Source organism: Prionailurus viverrinus, chromosome D1, assembly GCF_022837055.1.
Source record: "Prionailurus viverrinus isolate Anna chromosome D1, UM_Priviv_1.0, whole genome shotgun sequence".
NCBI lineage: Eukaryota > Metazoa > Chordata > Mammalia > Carnivora > Felidae > Prionailurus > Prionailurus viverrinus.
Window position 1 is genome coordinate 11,118,846 of NC_062570.1, and position 25,478 is coordinate 11,144,323.

Genomic DNA, 25,478 nt, shown 5'->3' on the forward strand with positions numbered 1-25,478 from the left:
AGAAGTGTGAAGAGAAGAAATCCCAGCTCTGCTTGAAGACTGCGTGAGAAAGAGCCCGACTCCTCCAGCAGCTCCAGGCCGCGTTTTGCAGGCGGCCGCATCTGCCTCCCCTGTCTCTCTTACCTCCTTGATGTTCGGCACTATTTGTGGCCGGCGTGGTGGAAGGACACAGTGAGGTTCTCACCCCCGCCCCCCCGCCCCCCGCTCCCATCCCCAGTTCCATCAAAGCGAACCCGGGCCAGCGCAAGGATCTCCGAGTTGCGAGTGTGCTGAGGCTGGGACTGTCACTCATTCTCCGATCAGCGCGTGAACGCAGCTCGACAAGCCGCTGGCAGGAAACAATTCTGCAAAAATAATCATACTCAGCCTGGCAATTGTCTGCCCCTAGGTCTGTGGCTCTGCCGCCGTCCACACTCTCTGCAAGGGGGGGGGGCACAGAATTTACCGCGGCAAGAACGTCCCTCCCAGCCAGCAGATTACAATGCTGCAAACTAAGGATCTCATCTGGACTTTGTTTTTCCTGGGAACTGCAGGTACATTTTGAAATTATGATTATTCTCAGTCTGATGTACTGGTCGCCCCCTCCCCCCTCCTCCTCCCACGAGGACACTGGTATTTGGGGTGGCTTTACGTGGAATGCTAAGGGTGGTCATTGTCGTTGAGCCGAGGAAGGAGCGCGTAGCCCTTGCTGCCCCGCCGAGCCCTGCGCTCTCCGGGGCTGCGCCGGACTGGGGCTGCCTACCAGCGCCGCGAGCACCGGACGCGCCTCCGGCGCGCCCGCCCTTCCCACTTTGTGTGCCCGCAACGCGGGAGCTGAGCCGCCTGCTCCCGGGGACGGGGACGCTCCCGGGGACGCTGTGGCCGCACCGGTGCTGGGCAGCGCTCCTTCCCAAAGCGGGTGGCGGGGCGGGGTTGCCGCGGCTCGGAGGTGCTGCTGCGCGGGCTCAGGTTCCGCGGCGCAGGGGCTCGTGAGCCCCGGTCCCGGGAAGAGTGAACAATAAGCCGGGGCGGCTGCCCCATCGTTATTTCCCTGCGTCTAATAAAGTGGGGCTCGCCGCCGTCGCGCCCAGCCCCCCCCCCCCTCCTGCCCGGGCTGAATAACGGTTTGCAAAATGAGGCGAAAATGGGCAGAATCTCAGGGCTGTGTGGCCGTTCTTGCACCCCCGTCGATATGACGTTAGTTTTTCATTTGCCAAATCGCTGGTTACTTGCAAAGCCTGCTCTCGGCCGGGAGCACGGAGGGATGGGAGGGCCGAGCGCCGCGTTTTGACAGGAGGAAGTGCGGAGGGGCGGAGGGCGAGGAGGGCGTGATCGGGCTGCCTGGTGTGTGTGTGCGCGTGTGTGTGCGCGCGCGTGTGCCTTCACACTCACCGCGAGCCCCGTGTTGCACGGTGCGCGAGAAGAATGGCAGGTAGCCACCCGCAGCACCTCGCCTAGCCTCCTTTCTTTGGGCGAGGTTCCTGAATCTAGCAAAGTGTGAACAATAGGGAGCTGAGGAGGAGATAGTCAAGGGATGCTGCCGCGCGGGTGGCGGGGGCTGCGCCGCCGCCCAGAAAACCTCGGTGGCCGGCCGGGAGGGATGTTCATTTCATTTAGGGTATTTCCACCCCGGCCTCCCTGGGAGATTCTTCTGTGCTCGCCCAACGGCCCCTCCAGCTGCTCTCCACACCCCACCCCACCCAGGGATTTGCGCTCTGGCATGGATGGTCGGGAAGGAGGAAGAAATGGATCAGGGGCCTCAGAGAGCTGGGTGGGGTGGGCGCACATTCCGGGAGGGGGGCGTGTGCCGGGAAGCGCCCGGGGAGAGCAGAGCAGAGGGGACGGTGAGTCCCGGCGGCCGCTGCCAGGTGCCGCCTCTGCTACCCTAGACGGCGGAGCCCGGGTGGGGGAGCGCTAGGGCGGGCCCTCCCCGGGCGGCACGGGAGTAGCCCCGGCCACCGCCTCCAGCCAACTCGGGTCCCTTTCCCATGGCGACCAATCAGAGCGAGGCTGGCTGGGCGGGAAGCCGTGAGAGGCTTTTATTGCGGCGCGGGTGGCGGCCCAGAGCTGCCAGGACCGTCTCCGGTGTTCCAGCCTAACGGTCTTGCTCGCCCCCCCCCGCCAGGAGAAACCCCGCCCCGCAGCCCGGAGGGAAGAAGATGGAGCCCAGGTGCCCCCAGGAGGTCCGGCCCGCCCATGCTCGCCCACTCGAGCCTCTGTCACGCAGCCCCGGGGCGTCCCTTCCGCCCCCCAGCGTGCACACTCTGCCCGTGTCTTCCCGGACCGAGCTTGTAGCCTAGGAGGGCGCAGTGGCTGGGAGCATCGACTCGCGCGTGCGCCGACCGGCCTGCTGCGGGCCGGGGGCGAGGCTGGGGGTGGGGCCGAGGGGTGTTGAGGGGACCCTCAGCCACCGGGCGGCCCCGCGCGGCAGGTCGCTGGTCCCTCCGCCACCTGGCCGGGGCCGCACCGGGCTTGCCCTTTTCTGTGGTGCCGGCTGGTCTCCGCGCGTGCCCTCCTCCCCTCGAGGTGGGGGCGTGGCCATGGAGACCTGCTCTTTGGGGGGCCTTTGGGAGGGATTGCTGTCCAACCTTTCCACCACCGTGAAGGGTGTAACCTTCCGTGTTGGGATGTGCGGGCAGGCGCAGGCTAGTACCCGTCCAGGGAGTCCCGGATTGGGATGCGGTGGCTGACCAGGCAAGGGTGGCATTCTGATCAGTGTTCCCTGGAGGGAAAGCGGCCTCAGTCCCGCCCTAGGACTGTGAGGATGGGGACAAGGCAGAACACTAAACGCACACAAGCTTGCCTAACAAAAGAAAGAAGTTGAACGGTTTTCCAAAGAGAAATCATTTTCCATTAAAATATTGATAATTCCGCAGTTAAAAAAATCGAAGCCTTCAAATCAAAGGGTCAGGGTGAAAATAAAAACAGTATTATATATACGTACGCACATATATGTAAATGTGTATACGTAGTAATAATTATTATAATAGTAACATAATTATTATTTTTTCCTCAAGTGTATTTTCAGGGACAGTGATAGTTCAGTCTCTGTGCTCTATACAGTGCGTATGAAAATTTAAATACAACGTATGCTACCCTTAACACCAAAGGAAATCAGTCCTGCAGCCTGTCTCATTTTGGTATCTTTTGCTCTTTCCGAATAAGGTGAAAGGTTGCGGAATCACACAGCAAATTTGAGTTTATTCTAACAGCAGTTCTGGATGTTTTGTGGAAAAATGGAATGATTTGGAATGGTTAAGTCGTGTTTATCTGGCAATTTTACAATCCTCTTCCAATTTTTCTTGCTAGAGTAGAGGAATGAATAGGACTGACTGGTTTTCTAACAAGGTAGCACTGATTAAGAACAAAGGACACCTTTGCTACCTCACAGAAGCCAGCTAGTAGGTATATGAGTACATACAACGTCCCTCACTAAATGAATCATCAAGGTGTGTTTCAGTCAGGTTTGCTGTGAGTACAATTATGCCGAGCTGTATTATTTTTGTTGATTTTTATTTGAAGGTCAGAAAGGTGTGTTTCTGAACAAAATGCAACTGAATATAATATAGTTGTACTGAAGAATGTGGAAGAAGTTGCACGACTCTATCCCAAAACCAGAAAGTTAATTTTTCTTTCGACAAATATTAGCGTAGATTAAAATACTGGAAATAACTCAGAATTTGTTTAAAATTTAACACAGGTAGACACAAAAAGAATATAACACAGACAGTGTGGAAGTGTGGCCTGTCCTTTATTTAATAGTTTTTGAGTTACTATTCCTGCTGTGAAGGTTCTAAAGATCTACCAATCATGTTGCTTTCGTTAGTCCAAAAATTTACATTTTTTTAAAGTCACTTTTTCAAGAAGCTTCCCCCTTCTTCCCTCAACAGATTGAATTTGTTGACTTTTTTTCCCAGGTATGTTTCCTCAGGATCTACTTTTTTAGAAGTAGTACTAGAATAGCAGAAAATAGCAGAGCATAATCTTGTTCAATAAAGGAGGTTTATCCGAGTCTCTTTGCTAATTGTTTAAACTAAGGATTTGTTGACCTAACTGGTGAACTGTTTCTTGAGCTTGATAGTACAAGAATTAAGGCAGTAATTGTTTGCAAACCCCCCACCAAACCCAAAAATTATGGTATGGGTGTGGTCTTAGCAAGGGCTGTGGGTGCTTACTCAAGGCGACGGATCAGAGGGAGCAGTTAGTCACATGAAAACCTGTAATTCTAAGAGTTTTGCTTAGTGCTTCTCTTTGGAGTCTATTCATCATTAATCGAGTTCCTCAGATAGGTAATATGTAGTTTAATGTAAGTAATCTGTATCTATATTTTTCTGTCACAGGGAACAAGGTCTTAATTGCCTCTCAAAATAAATAGCACCATTTTCTCATTCAAAACCTAATCTTTACACATGACAGATGTTTTTGTTTGCTATGGAACTTGGTTTCTTAAATTATAGATGGCATCTTATAAACTTTACACTGCTTGAAATATGAAATATGGACTTGGGAATTTCTGACCCAACCACTTAATTTTTTAAGGTGACAAAGCCTCTACTTAATAGGAGTTTGATGAATTCCCCATATTTACGTCTTCAGTGTTAAAGCACCGTGGCTGCCCTCCAGACAGAAAGTGACTTCAATGCTACTGGCAGATCTCCAAAGATATTTTACAGACAGTCCTTCCTGTCTTTGTGCGAAATGAGTGATTGACTACCTGTTGCTAGAGAACAGTATGGACTTTCCCTGCCAATCTTGGGTTTGTGGTGATGGAGAGCAGAAGCAGTCGGCAGGGTGGAGAGAGATGGGGTCCCACCTGCCACTGCCAGTCTTCTGGGAACAGGCAGCCTGAGAGGAGACAAAGGCATGCAGAAAAGGCTCTCTGGTACTGTTTAAGTATTGAGTCTTAGAGCCCACAGATATTTCATGGTCTCAGGATAAATATTTTAATGTCACTTCCATAACTGATAACTCCTCAGTGTAGTGTTCTGACAAATGTATAAGCTAAGAAACATCTGGATCTTTAAAAGAAAGGGCAGCAAATTACAAATAGCATTTTACTAGTACTTAAAAATGGGTTACAAATCAGACAAGATTGGAACCATGAATCAACTGGCTATGTAGTAATAATGAGTACTTGAGTTTTGAAATAAAAAAGACTAAGGTTAGGGTTCCTTGAGTTAAAAAGAGGAGAAATGAGTAAAATTCAGAAGAGAGTTTCATACATGTCTTGGAAAAGGTCTCTGAGCAATAGTGTAAGAGACGCCCTCTTAGGAAGAGGGGGATGCCCAGGGACCCCTCTGAATCCTAGGGATTAGGTGTCCACGAGGCCCAGAGTTTTTTCCTACGAGGAAACAACCCTAGTGAAACAGTCATTGATAATACAGGTCGATGTGCTTACTACAGTAGGGCAACAACATCCAGAAGTCCATCTGAAGGTCACAGTCATGTCACGTTTAGCCCTTTTTGTTATCAGTATTAACTCTCGGTACCAACCCTTAAAACCATTCACTGATGTAAAGGGATGTAAATTATTTGGCGTTGCTAGTGGTGTCATTATGCCCTTTCATTTCGCACTTTTGAAATGCTGTCTGTCTGCTGAAGATGCTCATTAGGGTCATTGCCTTTTGATGTTGGTCTGCGTGCCAAATGGCAGCCTTTCTGGCAGTTTCCATACATTACAGTTAAGGCGCTTTTAGGCCTTGTCTACACGCAGCCACTGATTTAACTGTTTTCAGCTAGGATGATACACTTCTACCTTCCTGCACTATTAATTTAGCTTCCGAGCAGTTGGAGACCAAAACGCGACTACACTGAAAAGATAAGCCCTTTGCTCTGTTTTGTGTATGTGTGGTTTTTTTTGGGGGGGGTGGAGAAAAGGTTTTAATGTACCTATTGTGCATTCTTTTTCTGCCAGATATATGTAAATATGTTTTCCTTTGAATTCAAAGACCACATCACTGATAGGACTTGAAAGGCTTCTTTCTATTCCATTCTGTATTCTCACCCAGGACTTTCTGATTGGTAGCTGCCAACACTGGCCTGTTTTCTGTCGGTGTCATCCTTGAGATAACATGTGACAGGCCTTGGTATCTGATTACCTCATCCTTTAGGAATATCTATAGTAATGTCACAGCACTTGAGATTGTGTTACATTAGGTATTCCCTCCAACCGTTGATCACATATATTAATTGAGTTCCAGCTCTGTGGGGAATTACAAAGGACTGAGATGGAATACTTTCTGCTGGCAAGAAACCTAGAGGGTAGGATCACATAGAGTTTAAGAGGGAGCGGCCCACAGCCCCAGGTTGAAAGCCCAGCTGTATATATCCCTTATTTGCCGTCCGATTTGGGGCAAGCCCTATAGCTTCCCTAAGTTTCAGCTTTCTCTTCTGCAAAATGGCAAAATTAGCAGTGCCCCCATGTTAGAGTGGTGAATATATTAGAGATCACAGGACTTCAGTGCGTGTGAGCCGTGTTTATCGATGAGAAAGAGAGGTGTATATGGATCTAGAAAAACATAATATTCAGACATAGTGCTCTTTCCATGACCCAAAGAAGGATATTATGAGAACATGACTTCTTCAGTGAGTGGAGCTTGGCTTTAAAAAATCTTGAATATGCCTGCACTGTCATGTTGCTTGTGAATATGTTAGAGAGAAAAGTGATTCTCCTTATAAGGCTGAAAGCCATCAGCACAAAGGTTGATGTGGGTTTCATGGGGCCTGAAGGATGTGCAATTTTGAAGGGCCCGTTTAAGGAAAATAAAAAACTCTTCCACAAAATTTAGGAGATAAGTGACCATGAGAACATGTTGGCTTTGGGGCGCCTGGGTGGCTCAGTTGGTTGAGCATCCGACTTCAGCTCAGGTCATGATCTCACGGTCTGTGAGTTCAAGCCCTGCATCGGACTCTGTGCTGACAGCTCAGAGCCTAGAGCCTGCTTCAGATTCTGTGTCTCCCTCTCTTTTGACCCTCCCCCATTCATGCCCGGTCTCTCTCTCTCTCTCTCTCTCAAAAATAAACATTAAAAAAAAAAATTAAACAAAAACATGTCAGCAGGTCCCCGTGCCACACAGCCTTGGAAGGAGCCCATGTAATGTGGGGGCCCTGCAGACATCTGCCCTAGTGCCAGCAACTGTGTTTCGGTCTGCTCGAGTCCACTTGCTTCGAAATAGGTTGACTGTTCCAGTTTGTCAAGCACGTGTCTCCTAAAGGTTGTTTGTGTAGTGCTTTGAAGATCAGAATCATACATCAAAATCAAAATTGTTTTTAGAAAGAAGAAGCCATTTGACCTCTGTATTTTACAGAAAATCTTAAGTGAGACTTGAGTTGATTTAATATTTCTCCCTGCTTATATTTTTGTAAATTACTATCTGGAATAAAATAAAGTAATTGCTATTATTATGCAAATGAGTCAGACATAAATGCCCTACTGGCAGGGCAGGAAGTATTTTTGCCAACTAAAGACATATGCTGTGTTGGAAAAGAAACTCAGATTTTGTGTTAGCTATCTACAAGGAGAGGAACTGCATCGATAATCCCCATAATTATGTCTTAATCATCATCGTACAGTCCCAGACTTTTGCTCTGCATTCTATCATCCAGTCTTCATATCATTTGTTCACTAAATATTTATTGAGTGCGGTGTTCTGGGAATGCAGTGGTAAACATACATTGTCTCTGTCTTCATGGAACTTCCAGTCTAAGTGTGGAGGAATAGAGACATTAAACCAGTAACATACATGTAATATTTATAATCCCATATTCTGATAAAAAAAAAAATAAGGACGGGAACAGGATAGTCTAAAAGATTATTACAGGGATCCCACCTCTGTGTGGTTGGGGTGGGGTGAAGAGGTGACATTTACAAAACTCTGTGAAATAAGAACAGATGGTATTCTCATTTGAGACCTGGTTGATTGACTACTTAATTCAACAAACAGTGAATCACAACACACATTCGTAAATTCCATTTAATTCAGCAAACTTCCCTGAAATCTTGACAAGGCCAAGTTGCTTCCAGATTGTTTTGGGTTTCAGATTATAAGGTCGAGGAAGCTATGCTTCTGCCTCTGGAGTTCACCATGTAGTGTGGGAGACAGACATACCATCCTTATAAGTAGAGACATGAATTAGATACCATTGGAGCACAGGGAAGAAAGCCATTAACTCTGCTTCAGACCCCCTTAAGCTGGGCCTGGGCCTCCACTCCCTGGAGCAGGAAGCAGAAGTGATTCAGGTGGTGGAGAGATGAATGCATAGGGTGATGCTGAGGGAACAGCATGGGGGGGGGGGGCTTGGGGAGAAGTGGCCCGATAGTAGTGGGGAGAAAAGCTCTGTGAGGCCAGATTGTGTCAGGTCTTGAAATAGAAGCTGAGGCCGTGAAAATCTTAAGTAGTTTACAGGGGTGAACCTGGGACCATACGTGCATAGTTGACTCCATCTTCTCATGTTCTGAAGTGAGGACCGTCTGAATACACACAGCATCAGGATGTGAATTTGCTTGGTGTCTGCCAGAAGTGAGGGAGTGGTGACTGGGGGGAGGGGCAAACCAAGAGCTTTGGGTCTGACAAGTCTAGTTTGAGTGCCCTCATTGTAAGTGACATTCTGTACCTTGCTGCACTTCTGGGCCTGCCTCCCTCTGTCTGTAGAATGGGGATCATGACACCTCCGTTGTGGGTTTTGGTGAGCTTAAATAAAATGTCATATGTAAAACAAGTTAGGCACTCAATATGTGCTTTTCAAAAGTTCATCTTGAATGGAGGTTTTCTTTGAAATGTTTAGGAAGTATGTGTACTGTGAATATGATGTGCAAAGTTCTGTCCTGGAGGCTGAGGGGGAAAACAATAATACCATACCAGTCCTACAGAAGCTTTCAGATGGTTGGGGAGGAAATGCTTAGTTCAGACAGTTAGGAAATCATGAACGTTACTGTATGAATCATTGCCAAAAAGTAGGAGGCAAATACTAATTGTGAGAATTGTGAAGAAAGACAAAAATCATCTCATCATCTCGGTTCGTTTTAATGTCCAGAAGAAGGTGTTGGACAAGCTGGTATTTGATGTGGACCCTCACGGGCATAAGGACAGATAAGGAGAGAGAGGACCCATTTCTCTGTAGGACAGCATGTGTCTAGCTAGAGAATTGGTCTTCAAGATCATTGAAAGCAGACTGGAGATTGGGCCAGGTCTTATTAAAATCCTAAACGCTAGACAAAGGAGAGGGATGTTGGAGAAATCATTTTCTAAAATATTTAAGGTTATATTCCATGATAACACTTGAACATCTGCTGTGCTAGGCTCTGTGTTTGATGCTAGCTTTGAATTAACAGAGAAATAGGAGGAAACTGGTAGGGATCACTGCAGTACTTGGAGGGAGTGTTCGTTTCTGTAGCTGGACCAAATAGTGTTAGGAAAAAGATTTTTGCTACACAAAAATCAAGTTTTATAAAATTTTATAAAAATTAAATTTTTATGTTCCAGAGGGGCTTGTTAAAGGAATCCAACCGTGATATAGTTTGTAAAACAGATAATCTTAGGAAGTACACTTGTAGTGGTTTTGGATAAGGATAAAAAAGGCACACAGCTGAGAGGTTAGAGATGACAAATGACTCCTCTGGGGTAGATGATAGATCCAAAATGGTAGGTGACTGGGAGAGAGAAAACTTTTTAAGTTGCAAACCCAAGGGAATAAAATCATGGAGCTGTCAGCATGATGGGGAAATTGAGAAAAGGCGTTACCTTCAATGAAAGATAGACCTCAGCTCTACATAGATTAGGTTTTAGAAAAAAAAAATTGGGTGTCCTGGTATCTTAACTTCTAGGTCAGTATTTTCAACTGTGAGTGGTAAAATCTATTCAAATAGACTTCCACCAGCATTGAAAAGCAGGAAAGGAAGGATGGAAGGAAGGGAAAAATAGAGGAAAGAGGGAATGGAATGGAATGGGAGGGAATGGGAGGGAATGGAATGGAATGGAATGGAATGGAATGGAATGGAATGGAATGGAATGGAATGGGAAAGAGAGTATGTATCTTTGTAGCAAGGGTAAGTATTTTGTGAAACTTTTTTTGACCCAGTTGTGATGGAAAACATATCTAATTATGGCTCAGATAAAAATAATGTCATAGATAGAGGAATATAGGATTAGACAGAGGCTAAGCCATTCTGTGGGGCAGAGAAGGTGTAGGGCAGAGACCTAATGGTTTAGGGGCATAGGGAGCAGCAGTGACAGCAGAAATACTTGCTGGGCATCTATGCAGTCTTTTAGCTGCAGGTGTACAACAGAGCTCCAAAACTCAACAGTACAATATTTTGTTAGCCTACTATCTAGTGGAGAATGAAAAGGCAACTGGGAGTACCAGGTAGCATCTAAAGCCAGATAAGTGGCTAAGATTTCAGAGGCAGAGGAAAAATTACCTGGGCACTAGGGCGGTTGGAGAATTCTTCGCAGTATAGTGACAGCTGGAGGCTTTGTAGTCAGGATTTTGCTTTACGTCTAGGAAGCATAGATGAGGTAGGTGATGTGTTGCATGTTTGGGAGGAAGATGCAGGAGCCCAGCTGGGAGCGGGGTACCAAGAAGACTGAGGGATCATCGTAGTCTATATTTGTATTCCTTTCCAGTGGAGAGAAGCCATCATAGATTACAATCAGTGTATTGTGCAATTTTCATTACACCCGGAAATATTTATGTTGTAGTTTTTATGTCGCATTTAGAATGCCATCTTGTCCATAATTTGGAAAGTGATACTGAAAAAAAGGGGGTGGGGACCAGAGCCTAGTGGTGTGAACACCTGGTAGAGAAGAATAAAGTGGACAAAAGTTGGAAACAAATGGTGTATATAATACTGATTTTGTTTTTAAAAAAAATATCTGTCATTCACTAAGACTGTAAGAAGACACCTTTTTTAATACCATCTGAGTTTTCTCTAATGAGCATACATTGTTTTGTATTCAGATTGTAAAATAAATACTGTATTAAAAAGTGGGCGGTAGTCGTTAAAAGTGGATATGTGTGTAAGAAAGATGAGGCACAAGCGGAAAACTGGGGGTTTGAATCAGAGGAGAGTGGGGATCTTAGAGAAGTTTAGTTGGGTAGTGAAATTCACATTCTCAGAGCCAAAGACAGAGGAGGAGTGGATACCCAGGGTATTTGACCACAAAGAAGGAAGAATGGGGTGTTGGGGTGGGGAAAGGCTTCAGACTGGGGGGCCATCTGGGCACAAGGGAAAAGAGCCAGGTCATGAACAAACCTTTCACAGGACAACGGGATGGGGTCACCTGAGAAGAAAAGGATAATGTTAGAGGGTTTTCTCCCCATTGGTTTCATTTATCAGGGTAGGTGATAATTTTTAGACACCATTTTATTTTCTCGCACCATTGCCCATGATATCTGTACCTTTATTCTATACCTTTAAAAAAGGTTTGTTGATAGCAAAACCCTTTGAAGTTTGTTCAGTTTGTCACAAATTGGCTGCACTGTTTTTGTGAGATTGGCAAAAGAGGGGACATGGGCATGACTGACTCCTGATGTTCTTTTATTCATACTGCGTCTCCGAGTGTCCGTTTCGTCTGTGTGAGATGCTGCCAGTTGCTAGGTAAGCTGCAGTTGCTGTATGAGAATTGGATTCAGGGTGCAACATGGAAGCTTAAAGATCTGCTGTCAGGAGCACGAGGAGATGCAAATCCAGCACAAGCTCTTTGATCTGAGTTATAATTACACATTATCTTCCTTTCTTAATTTAGTATCTCCTTGTAGTGTTCTAGAGTGGTGCATACTGTAGGGGGAGCCTCAGGGGCCTTTGACATCAAACGGCATTTTGCACCCTGGGTCTTCTGCTTCCTGTGACCTTGAGCCAGTTATTTAATCTCTCCAATGCTCAGTTTATTTCTCTGTGAAACAGGAATAATAATACCCGCCTAATAGGGTTATTGTGAGGATGAAATGAGGTAATTTATGCAACTGTCTGGCACAGAGTAAGCTCAGTAATTTTTTCCCATTTTCCTTCTTTCTGTTAAAGTTCATAGTGAAGGGGTGTACAATTAGTGTTGGATTTAAGTATTGATTATAATTAGAATCACATTTTTTCCCATTTAGTTTTCATTCTCTGAGAGTTCAGGATCACCATGAATTGCAACTGAGTTAGAAACACCATGGCTGATTGCTTAGCTGTTTGTTTCAACTCGTTTGGAAGCAAAGTCTGGTAGATCTTGGTTTTGAAAAAAGTAGAATTTAAAAAAACAACTTGGCTTATATAGGTTCTCCTTTCTATTTGCATAGGGTTAATTTTATTTTATTTATTTATTTTTTTAAACGTTTATTTATTTTTGGGACAGAGAGAGACAGAGCATGAACGGGGGAGGGGCAGAGAGAGAGGGAGACACAGAATCGGAAACAGGCTCCAGGCTCTGAGCCATCAGCCCAGAGCCCGACGCGGGGCTCGAACTCACGGACCGCGAGATCGTGACCTGGCTGAAGTCGGACGCTTAACCGACTGCGCCACCCAGACGCCCCGCATAGGGTTAATTTTAAACCTGTCAATTCACCATAATAGTAGAGCCGTAAAATTTAGTGTACTTAAATAAATGGTTGCTGCTAAAGATCATGTTGGTGACACTTCATTAAACTGGAAGTCATTTGTCTGGCATCCTTAAATCTTTGGAACATGAAGCATGAAGAATAAGGGAAAAAAAGAAGAAGTAAGAGAAAGATGCCTCTGGATAGCCAAAATAGATATCCCAAAGCCCATGCATTTAATTGTATGCACTTGACCCATAGGGGAAGTCCTTTAGCCTTTTTTTTCCCCCAGAAAGAGTGCATATATTTTTAGTTAATTTCCTAGCTTCTACCACATGTAGAAGGGCTCTGAGACTCAAACTAGAATCAAGGAAACATGACTATTAGGTATAAGTATATTGGTAGTATACTAGTAGGAAGATGTAGTAACTTGAATGGATGGAAAAATTATGAAAAACAGATTCAAGAACACAAAGTTCTATACATGACAAAGTTCCAAGGGAATGTCTGTAACATAGTGCAGCATAAATAATGGGTGTTCGTAATTAAGCCTCATTTGGAAGAGCCAACTATTGGCCTATTCAAGCAGCAGGCAAAACTTATATGGATTAGTTTTTGGAGCATGTGTCTTTCATATTCAGCTCTGTCCTACGTAATGAAGGAGGTATGATTTCAAGGAGTCTCTGTGTAGTTGCAAACATGAAACAGACATAGATGTAGGTACCACTCTCTTCACCAGTGGTAAGTTGGAATGAAAGGTAATATAATTAGTGTTACTCATATGGAAAAAGCAGTCATGAGACATTCTAATCCCCAATGATTTAGGACAAAGGATATTTCATATTTCATTTCTATAGAGTGACCTTGTTATATATAGCCTCTCAGCTCTGCTTGAATTCCACAGCTATTTACTTACCATTAAGGGAAGTTGTGTCAGCCAGCATCTCTCTCTTCTCCATTACATTATAGTCCGTATGTATTGGGATTAAAGATCCTAACTAATCAAGCAATTAGAATTCATTGGTTGTAATTCCTCCCTTTCTTAAATTTAATTTTTATTCTTAGCAAAATGACATGTCCACATTGTTTAAGAAGTTAAGTCATTTTATAAAACATGAAACATTAGTCCCCTGCCTCAACCCTTACTACCCTTTCTTACCCCTCCATTATCCTTCCTGTTTCTGATTTTGACTTCCCTGAAGCATCCACTTTCTATTCATTTAGTTGTGTCTACCTTTTTAATGTCCATATTTATACTTTCTTACTTTGTCAGTTTCAGGCATTATTTATTGACTTTATTCTCTGTGGGTTTAGTATTCGTACAATACTCTCTACCCCCTTATTTCCTTTACCTTGGCCTCCCAATATAACAATTTTTCCATTTTTGATTTAAACAATATTTAATGTTTACATTATTATGACCATGTAAATATTATTCACAGCTGAGCGTTGAGCAATTATATGATTTTATTTCATTTCTTATATAATGTACTGTCTTTCCTGAAGTTTATGATGGCCTTAGTTTTTCTTTGCTTAGTTTTCTATATACCTATCACTAATTCATTATCCACCTCTCAGACTGACATGTAAATTCCCTGTCAATATGTTCAAATGTGGCTATTTTCTTTCATCTTCAGAGGGCATATATCCTAGACCTTATTCTCATTCTTCACTTTTGACTGTTGGTGATCTATACTTGCAGCAGTTAATTTATATTTGCCTCATATACAATTCTCTAGGTTGGAAATTGCTGTCTCCAAGGATTTGGAAGGTATTGCTCCTTCAAAACTTTTGTTTTCTAGCTTTCATTGTTGCATTTGTGACATCTAATGCTTTCTGATTTGTAATATTTTGTACAAAACTTATTTATTTCTCATCTAGAAGATCTTAGGATCTTCCCTTTGTTACAGCATTCTGAAATTTCACAATGCTGTACTTTGTTGTAGGTCTGTTTTTTTTATGGGAGGTAGGTTCTCAGTGGGCCATTTTGGTCTGGAAATTCATGTTTTTCTGTGCTAGGAAATGTTCCTGCATTATTTACTTGGTATTTTCATATCTCTGTTTTTTCTCTTTTCTCTGGAGCTCTTATTCAGAAGTTAGATTGCTCCTCTAATTTTTTTTTTTCCTTTTGTCTTCTCTCTCCTACATTCATTTCTTTGTCCTTGAAACTCTCTACCTTTTACTTTCTGGGAAGTTTTGTCAGCTTCTTGCCAAATTGGATTTTCTATCTTGCTAGCATGTTTTTAATTTCTAAGAATTCTGTTTTATTATCTTTTTGGTAGTTTCCTCTTCTTGTTTCTTGGTACAATATCTTTTATATTTCTGAGTATTTTAGAAAAATTTTCTTGTAATGCCTGGGTGGCTCAGTCAGTTAAGCCACCACCAACTCTTGGTTTGGGCTGAGGTCACGATCTCACGGTTTCATAAGTTCAAGCCCCATGTCGGGCTCTGCCCTGGCAGCATAGAGCCTGCTTGGGATTCTCTGTCTCCTTTCTCTCTGCCCCTCTCCCACTTGCACTATCTCTGCCTCTCTCAAAATAAACTTAGAAAAATTTTCTTGTATCCTGTGTTATCTCTTTATCCTCTGAATTCCCCTTTATTATCTTTTAGTATCTCCTCTTGTGTTTCATACTGTTTCATTTTATTTCTCAAATTATAATGGTCCTTAGCCACTTATTAGTAATTGGGAGTGAGACAGTAAAAAGCTCTGGGAAATCTCTGTGTGGGTGGGCTTCACTGCAGGTTGATACAATGGGTGGGAAACGTCCACATCCATTCACTAGTACATGCATTTTCTCTTGGGCTGATCAGTTTAAGAGAGTTCAGTATTTTGCAGCCCATGAGGTAAAGGTCTAACTGTTGTTTTTCTCTGAGCTGAATGGTTTGAGAGTATTTTACCCACTAGTCAAGATTTCATTGAATCCCTCTATTTTTAGTGGGGGCACTTCTGCTGTCATCAATGCCTGGCATTCCCCAAGAGCAAATTCCCTGGGATTTAACCTCTCCAGCTAATAAAGATTCAGTCTTCCTGGACTGAAGAAGAATTCAGCATGGGAGAAGAGATACAGGGCCCTCAGCCTCCTGCAGCTTATAGTTGTGTGCATGTGTGTTGGGTTGCTGTTAGTGGTATGAGAAGGGTTGTTGGCTTTAATTTTGAAGCAGCATGCGAGAACCTTCTGATGCCCTCTTTGAAGGGTCACAATTGCTACAAGCCAGGGCACACATTTGAAATCTCTCATCTCACATGTTCTAATAGGGCATTTTTGAGATTTAAGAATGCCAGCAGAACTTTTTTTTAAATGTTTATTTTTTTTTAATTTTTTTAACATTTATTCATTTTTGAGAGATAGAGACGAAGCATGAGTGGGGGAGGAGGCAGAGAGAGGGAGACACAGAATCTGAAGCAGGCTCCAGGCTCTGAGCTGTCAGCACAGAGCCCATCGCGGGGCTCAAACTCATGAACTGTGTGTTTATGACCTGAGCTGAAGTCAGATGCTCAACCAGCAGCCACCCAGGTGCCCTAATGTTTGTTTATTTTTGAGAGACAGAGAGACAGCCTGAGCAGGAGGGGGCAGAGAGAGAGGGAGACGCAGAATCGGAAGCAGGCTCCAGGCTCTGATCTGTCAGCACAGAGCCCAGCACGGGGCTTGAAGCCACAATCCATGAGCTTATGATCTGAGCTGAAGTTGGACACTTAACTGACTGAGCCACCCAGGCACCCTGAAGCTTACAGAATTCTTAAAGGAAAAGGTTAATGTTCCAGGGGTGCATCAAAAGCAAAGATCTAAGAAGATGAATGTTGGAGGGAATTGACAATCCAGGGAGTTAGGGCCAGTTGTGAGGAGGTTGTTCTGTTTGAAGAACCTTTCCTCAACTAAGAAGTCCTCAAAGATTCCAGGGTGGCCTGAGACTCCACATCTCTTGGATATAAAGACAGGGCTTGGCAGTGATGCCGTGAACCAGAATAAGAGCAGTTTCATGAACACATTTGCAAATGGCTGTGTCCCAGCCTTGTTGGGTAGCAGGAACATTTATTAGAAACATTCATTTAATCCAATATTTATGGAATAACTCCAGTGTTCCATGTAGTTGGGCTGCAAGTTGGAGATACAAGATGAATGTATTTGGTAGCTTTGTAAAAAATTCTAGACCACTTTCTAAATTGTTTTTGGTTACATTTGTAATATTTATTCCTTTGCAATGACACCAAAGACAACCTTGAAATGTCAGAAAAAGATAACTAAGAATTATTTATTCCTTTCTCCGATTTTCCCCTTTTGTGTATGTAAGTTAAAGTTATGCATGACATGTTTAAAATTTAAAATTTTCATTAAAGGGGCGCCTGGGTGGCGCAGTCGGTTAAGCGTCCGACTTCAGCCAGGTCACGATCTCGCGGTCTGTGAGTTCGAGCCCCGCGTCGGGCTCTGGGCTGATGGCTCAGAGCCTGGAGCCTGTTTCTGATTCTGTCTCCCTCTCTCTCTGCCCCTCCCCCGTTCATGCTCTGTCTCTCTCTGTCCCAAAAAATAAAAAAAAAAAAAAAAAAAAAAAAATCAAGACAAATAAAATTTTCATTAAAGAAAACCATCTGTCATAATGAAGCAAAAAAGGGACATCGTGTGGTATTCTTTGAAGATAAGAGATTGAAAATGAGTCTGTTAACTGCCCTAGATTACAATTTGAGGTCATTTTGAGCTAAATTGGCTTTGGAATCAGAATTTAAATTATTGGTCAGACTCAATTAAGATAACTGGTCGTGTAGACAGTTCATTCCCCTTCCTCCCTTCTCATAAAAGGAACATTTTTATTGTTATAAATACTTCTTCACAGCTAAGTTAGATACAGAGATATTTTTTAGAAGATAAATATTTTGCACATTAATTTATTTAGGTATCTACGTGTATTTTGTGTCTAAACCAGAAACCCGTATAATCATTTATTATTTGGTCTTCTAGAGATATTCCTGACAGATCCTTTTGAAGTCACTGGGATATAAATCAATACATTATTCTATGTTATATTTCTGCTGCCCTGTGCAATATTAAGAGAATAACTATCACAAAGTCAGACAGTTAAATTACTTTAATTTAAATACAATAACAATAAATGTGTAGTGGGGGGATATTTTAAGGAAACAAAATTTATAAATATGTGTAATTATCTCAACAGCCTGTGTATACGTTTCTAAATATTAAGTTTTTTGTTTGTGATAAGTGAGTTTAAAATTATATTCTCTTTTAATGAACTCAGCGTGAGAGATTTAAAATGATGAACTCCATTGTTTTAACTTAGACTTCACTTTCATCTGTTTTGCTTGTTTATAGACCAGAACAAATAAATCAGTTCTTTTTCTTTTTTGTTACACATTCATTTAGAATTTAAAATTTTTACAAAAGAGAATAATGTAAACCTTCAGTGAATGTGGTGGTGTTACCTGTGGGGCTGGTTAGGTATCTGATGCTGTTTGGAGAATCCAGGTGTGTAAATGACTTGCACTGGTTGGACCCTGGAACTTGACAAGGAAACTCAAATACCTTGAGTGATTTACTGATGCCCCTGAAATGATGGGGGAAACTGATGGTGTGCAGATGTCACAGGCAGCTCCTCATTAGCAGACAGAGTCACTTGTCCTGGGGGTTGGGGCTGTTTGCAAGAAGATGGGTTTGATTTAAGCCATAATCACTATATTGGGATGCCTGGGTGGTGCAGTCAGTTAAGCATCTGCCTCTTGATTTTGGCTCAGGTCGTGATCTCACGGTTCATAAGATTGAGCCCCACCTCAGGCTCTGTACTAACAAGGTGGGACCTACTTGTGATTCTCTCTCTCCCTCTCTCTCTGCCCCTCCCCCCTCTCAAAATAAATAAATAAACTTTTTTTTTAAATGCCATAATCACTGTTAACCTACATCTCTTCTTGAAATATTTTCACTGTAATTAAATTTGAAGTCGTCTTATCTGTATCTGACTTCAGACCTTAAAAAGTATCTCCATATGGGCGGTGCCTGGGTGGCTCAGTCAGTTAAATGTCCAATGCTTGATTTTGGCTCAGGTCATGATCTCACGGTTTTGTAGGTTTGAGCCCCGCATCAGGTTTTCTGATGTCAATGTGGAACCTGCTTAGGATTCTCTCTCCCTTGCTCTGCCCCTCCCATGCTTGAGTGTGCAAGCACGTTCTTTCTCTCTCTCTCTCTCTCTCTCTCTCTCTCTCTCTCTCAAGATAAATAAAAATTTTAAAAAGGATTGCTCTAGAAGATGTTTTTAAAGGAACATAAAAACCAAATTTACATTTTAACATTTAAAACATGGATTAAAAAAATTCATATCCAGAGCAAAACAATTGAGTCATTGATGATTGTTGTTGTTGTTTAAGACAATAGATGGAAATGTCCTGTAGTATGATTAGAATTTCTTCATAACCCTCTGTAGGTGGACATAGGCAAAAACAAAAATAATGTGACAAGCAAGGTGTTTATTAAGGCAGCTCTAATGACCTATCCGGTAGGTTTGCATTTTCTTGGAAATTTCAGTAAAAAATCACCAAGGAACCAATCAATTGGAAATGCCTCTTAAGTTATTATCTTGAGATTAAGGTCACATGGACATAATTTGTAGTGCAAATATTCCATTTCCTTTTTTTAAATATTTAAAAAAAATGTTTACTTATTTATTTTTGAGAGAGAGTGGGGAAGGGGCAGAGAGAGCAGTAGAGAGATTCCCAACACAGGGCTCAGGGCCTCCCACTCAGGAACCCTGAGATCATGACCTGAGCCAAAATCAAGAGTCCAGTGCTTAATGGACCGAGCCACCTAGGGGCCCAAAATTCCATTTTCTTTGTAGCATTATTTTGCTAAATGGATTTCAGTTAATTTTCTCCAAAAACATAGTTTTTGTTGAATTTAACAATAATTTGGAAAGCCACAAGGTTTATAAAGGTACATATGAGCTGGATGGAGTACCATAACAATGTAATTTCTTAGTCTTATTTTGGAATTGATAGTAAATCTTAAAAATGACGAGCTTTCTAAAGGTACACGCCAGACGGATCATTCTCTGTTGAAAAGTGAAGTGCAGTTTCTTAAAAAGAAAGTAGAGCTTAAATCCTGTCTCATACAAGTTGAGTTTCCTAGATTTGGGGAAAAAATTAATGTATTAGAATCTGTAGTTGACCATAGCTTTAAATATGACACAAAGGGTTTAAAAATCTAACTTGTCATTGTTTACAAAATATTGGCAAACTAGAGCTAACGCCTTGGTGTTATTGTGTAATCTTCTGTTGAAAAATAAACAGTGGAAATAATTGTAGAACCTCTGGGTTTAGCAAAGCTTGTTGGTGGTTCTTCACATCCTACTAAAAAAGCAGGCTGTGTTTGCATACTAATCACTCTGTGAAAGGAAGCCTGCCTTATTTGCATTGTGCGGGCACTGAGAAGTCCAATGGTGCGCCTGAGAAAAAAAATGGGGGGATTGTAATTGTTGTTCTCAAAAGGGTTTTTATTCCATTCAAGTGGAAACGCTGAATGCTGGAGAATTAGTGCAGTGTTTGGTGGGAGAAGAGTCCCTTTTGGCCACTGTAATCCCTGTGGTGCGATCCCAGTGAGTCAGGATCCTGACCACTAGCTAGGGTGAAGAAGAAAGTGCCTGGTCTCTCTCAGAGGCCTCTGCATCCCATAGAGATCTCTAATTTTGTAGGACCTCTGCTGGTTTTGCATCCAAAAGAGTTAAGTTGTAATTCTGGCAATACATGCAGTGTTGGAAGTCTCAGGACAACTCAACGTGAATCAAAAAAATCTGAATTTCAGTAGGCTATGTCTTAGTGGGGAGGCACGATACACACCTAAGTAAATGATGTGGTAGTTCTTTTTTTTTTTTTTTTTTTGAGAAAATATTTTATTTAGTTAATGCCTTGCAGGGAGCATTTGCACCCTCCCCCAATTGATTTTAAATGATATATTTGAAATAACCTGAATAATAACAGCTCCCCCTTTTTTTGCCTCATTGTATTTTAAGACTCATTGGTTGAATATGAACATTGAACATAAACAGTAGAAATGTTCTTAATGTTACCGAGGCTATCTTTTCCTAAGATCTGACAGAATAAGAGAGCTACTTTCAACATGTGCGTCTTCTACCATGTAGGACGCATGTTCAAGAAGCCTTTTTCTGATCTTGTAATCCTAACCGCTTCTCTAGCTGGCACAGCCATGCGAGCTATTATAGTTTCCAGACCCCCAACATGGACATTAGTTGGATGGGAGGTAAATTACTTGGTACTGTTCTAATAACCCTTCCGTGTTTTCAGCATCTTTCACAGATTTCTGCACAGTATACGGTGTTTGCAATTAGACTTCAAATTTTACAAGGGAGGGAATATGCCATTATCTGTGTACACGTGTTTTGACACAATGATTGTGTGTAATCACGGAGACAAAGCCTATTGTTCTAAATGATTTTGTTAGATATTAGAATGTAGCCTACTGATTTAAAAGGTTGTACACAGATTTTACTAAACACCGCTTGGCTTAGGTAGGTGTGGATTTGGTTGTTTGACGGTCAAACACAGATCCTTGGATTGATCACCATTTGTATTTTATTTGAATTGGTTTCTGAAATAATCATGCGTAGAAAACTGTGTTTAACTTGGGCTTACGTGCGTATTCCATAGACGTAGTGTGTATTTGAGTTGTAGTTGTAAAGAATAGAAGTAGCCAAAATGTAGTTTGAAAGAGTAGGACAGCAGAAGTTAGACTAATAGAAGGGAACAAAACAAAAACACACCATGCTTTGTGCCATTCATAAAAGACCCTACATAGATTTCATAGAAAATTTTCTTCCAAAATAAATACATTAATGAAATGCTTCCCCATAAGTTTTGTTGTAGGCATAATTTTTAGAGTTTATAGTTAATAATTTAAATTTGAACTCTTTAATAAAATATGAAATGCATTACACATTTATAGGATTGCATAGATTTCATAAGTATGAAAAATTACTTACCAACAAAAACAGCTGGTATCAAAAACTGCGTGATCATCTCAATAAAGGCAGAAAAGCATTTGATAAAATACAATGTTCTTTCATGATAAAAACACTCAACAAACTAGGAGTAGGGAGGACTTCTTCAATCTGATAAAGGGTATCTATGAAAACCCAGAGCTAAGATATACAATGGCCAGTAAGCACAGGAAAAGATGCTCCACATTCCTACCTGTTGGGGAAATACAGATCAAAACATCAGTGACTCATTGGTTGGTAATATAGCACTTCACCCTCACTGCAATGGCCATAATCAAAGAGACAGATAATAACAAGTGTCGCCAATGATGTGAAAATATTGGAACCCTCATACACTGCTGGTAGGAAAGGAAATGGTTCTGCTTCTCTGGAAAAGAGCCTGGCAGATCTTAAACACCATTATCATATGAACCATCAATTTCATTCCTCCACATGTGAAAGCATATATCTCTATAAAAACTTGTACACGAGTGTTCATAGCAGCATTAAGAACAGGGCGCCTGGGTGGCACAGTCAGTTAAGTGTCCAACTTTGGCTTGGGTCATGATCTTGCGGTTCATGAGTTCAAGCCCTGCATCAGGCTCTGTGCTGAGAGCTCAGAGCCTGGAGCCTGCTTTGGATTCTGTGTCTCCCTCTCTGTCTGCCCCTCCCCTGCTCGTGCTGTGTGCCTCTCTCTCAAAAATAAATAAACATTAAAAAAATTAAAAAAAAAAAAAAGAATAGTCAGAAAATAGAACCAACCCAAGTGTCCATTGACTGATGAATGGATACACAAAATGTGGTGTGTGTCCATCCAATGAAATACTATTCAGAAGTAAAAAGGATGGAGTACCAATATGTGCCACAATGTGGATGAACCTTGAAAACATTGTAAGTAAAAGAAGCTAGTCACAAAAGGCCACATATCGTATGACTCCATTTATATGAAATGTGCAGAATAGAAAAATCCATAGAGACAGAAAATGGATTGGCGTTTACCTAAGGCTAGGGGATTGGTGGGAGATGGAAAATGACTGCTAATGAGTGAGGGATTTCTTTTTGGGGTGATGAAATGTATCAAAATAGATTGTGGTGATGGTTGTGTTACTCTGAGAATCTACTAGAAATCATTGAATTGTGTACTTCAAATGGGTTATTTGTATGGTATGTGAATTATATTTTGATAAAGCCCCTCCCCCAGCTAGTATATACTGTCATTTGGAAAGAAATAAGCAAACCATAGATTTTTTTTTTCACAGTGGAATCTCTGAAAGCCAAAATTTAATTTGTTAAAATTAATTATAATTATTTTGAAAGATGAAACAGAAGATGGTATAAAATGCAGATCTGTGACATTAACACCAACAATCACCCAACACATTTGTCGATGATATACCATGAGATCCCATGTATAACAGCCAAAACTTTGCTTTATTCTTTCATAAACTTTTAGTTGCCTATTTAGATGGAACTCTTTATTTTTCAAAGAAATAGACCTTATTAAAGTTAGCTTCCTGACAGGGAAGAAGGGGAAGGGTCATATGAGAGGCTTCTGGGGGACTGTGACAATGTGTTCTTGAATTAGAAGGTGGGTACTTGGCGTTTCTCAGGTTAATTCATTAAGGCATGTATATCATATTATGCCTTATTCTATATGTGCTAATTTCACAATGAAAAGATTTAAATTCGATGTGATCCCTTTCCTTGAGACATTTGGAGTCAAAGAAAATGTTGAATATGGTATTTAGTAGTGTTTTAATGATGAAAAGAACATATTTACACCATAATTTTGTTAAACTAAATAGATGAAACTTCCTTTGGATAGCCCACTGTAGTCTGGCCTTGAAATTTTATGCCAATGAAGTTTTGTTTTCAGACTTGCTTGAGCTTTTATACAACATAGGCATGGTTGATGGCGGGGTATGTGAGCTGAGAGATGCCAGAATGGATTTTATTCTTTTGAACAATTCAGAATCATGGTAATTTTTGCCCTCTTGGTGCATAGCAGGTGCTGTGGGAGACCCGAGAGTGTCCAGAAGGGCTTGAACAGTTTCTTTTCTTCCAGCAAGAGTAGGTAAAGGAGAGAGAGAAAGGGCAGAGTTGGCATATGCAGAGACAAAGCCATCGGTAAATCACAGGGATTCACCATAGTCAGAACATAGGAGAGGAGGGAGGGAAAGGAGGAATGGGAGACAGAGGGGCCAGACCACGAACAGTCTTAATAGCTGGGCTAAGGCTTTGAGTGATTCTCAAGGGAGAGAGTCCATGGTGAGGGGTTGAGGGGAAGCAACACATCAGGGTCTTAAAGTAAGCATGAGATTTTTATGTTTATCACAAACAGCATAGGGGCTTCTCAGAAGTCTAAACATAGAATTACGATATGACCCAGCAATTCCACAACTAGGCATACGCCCATCTACCCCAAAGAGTTGAGAACAGGAACTGAAACAGATACATGTACACCTGTGTTCCCAGCAGCCAATGGTCCTGTTATTCACAGTCACCGAAAGGTAGAAACAACCCCAGTGTCCATCAACAGATGAGTGGATAAACAAAATGTGACATGTATGTATGGTGGAATATTAGCCCCAAAAAGAGACGAAGTAGCTACAACATGGATGAACTTTGAAAACATTATGCCGAGTGAGAGAAGTCCAACACAAAAGGACAAATATTGTACAATTCCACTTACGCAACATTTCTAGAATAGGCAGTCTCTTAAGACAGACAGTAGTTCCTGCCCTTGACAGACAGCAGAATGAAGAAGCTGGGGGTAGTGGGAGCTACTGCCTAAATGGGTAAAGAACTTCTATTTGGGGTGATGAAAAGTTTTGGAAGTAGATAGTAGTGTTGGTTGTGCAACACTGAATATAATTAATGCCACTGAATCATACACTTAAAATGATGAAAACAGCAAGTTTTAGGTTATATATTTACTGCAGTTTGGACAAAAAAAAAAAAAAAAGAAAAAAAAAGAAAGAAAGAAAGGAAAGGGGCATGTGCTAGTGAAAGTGGCCCTGGGAGGTCCTTGGAGGAGTCAAGCCAAGAAGGGTCGGTGACTAGTGCATGGTGCAGGAGGCCCTGGAAGCTGGAAGGAAGGTGGGGAGGGCCAGGAGAAGTCAGGGTGGGTAGGGACCTGCAGAGAGGGAAGGAATGGATCAGGGTGGGAGGGGGCTGGAAGCAGTGAGGGCAGTATGCCCACGGATGTGCATCAGGAGTGTTACGATGAGTGAATGGCATTGGATCATGTATTGTATCCTCAAGGCAAGGAGATGAGATTTAAGTAAAGGAGAGATACCATCATCCATTTCTTTAAATACTCCTATACTTGAAACCTATCTTATGGAAAAGGGCCCCCATTCTACAAAATCACCACAGAGTAGGAAAGCCACTGTCTGATAAGTAACTATCATAGTCTCAGTGGTGAAAATATATAGTCTCCTTCTGTTTACGCTCCTCTTCATTCATATGTCCATTCATTCAGTCATCATTCAGCAAACATGAGTGCTTGTTCTATTCAAAGTATTCTGCTATAAGAGTGAAATAATTACAACAGCTACCATTTGCTCTGTGCTTCCCTAAGTAGCAGACTCACTCTTTGCATGTATTTTCCCATCAGCTGTTCCAGCGGCTGTATGCGAAGGAAGTAATATTATCCCCTTTCACAGATAAGGATGCCTGCTCACTGTCTCGGTGAATAGGCATCTTCCACCCACCTTCTACACCCTGTCTAGACCAATCCTCCACAGCTAGACACACTCCTCCTATTTCCTGTAATGTACCCATCAACAACTCTTGGTAATTCTACCTCCATAATATCTCTGTAGTTTGTAAATTTCCTTCTGTCTCCACTGCCACCGTCTGACTGGTCCTGTCCCATTGTGTCTCCTGTAGACCAGGGACTCACTGTCCCAGCTCATTTTCCATCTTTCAGTGTTGTCCCCTGTGATAGGAGCCATGTCTGGACTCTGAGCACTGCCCTCCCTCCCCTCCCC

At 42.3% G+C, this 25,478-nt stretch overlaps 1 protein-coding gene across 7 annotated transcripts in view; it reads left to right on the plus strand.

Annotated features, from left to right (window-relative positions):
• Positions 1 to 202: 202 nt before the first annotated feature.
• NCAM1 (neural cell adhesion molecule 1) overlaps positions 203 to 25,478 on the plus strand; it is a 312,658-nt gene continuing 287,382 nt past the window's right edge. For 5 of the 7 annotated variants that reach the window (XM_047877460.1, XM_047877461.1, XM_047877462.1 and 2 more), the window contains exon 1: positions 206 to 533. In XM_047877460.1, the coding sequence (XP_047733416.1) occupies positions 482 to 533 (52 nt within the window). In that variant the 5' untranslated portion in view covers positions 206 to 481. Of the gene's footprint in view, positions 534 to 25,478 lie in introns of all 7 variants that reach the window. The other 2 variants (XM_047877467.1, XM_047877465.1) reach the window with 2 other exon arrangements.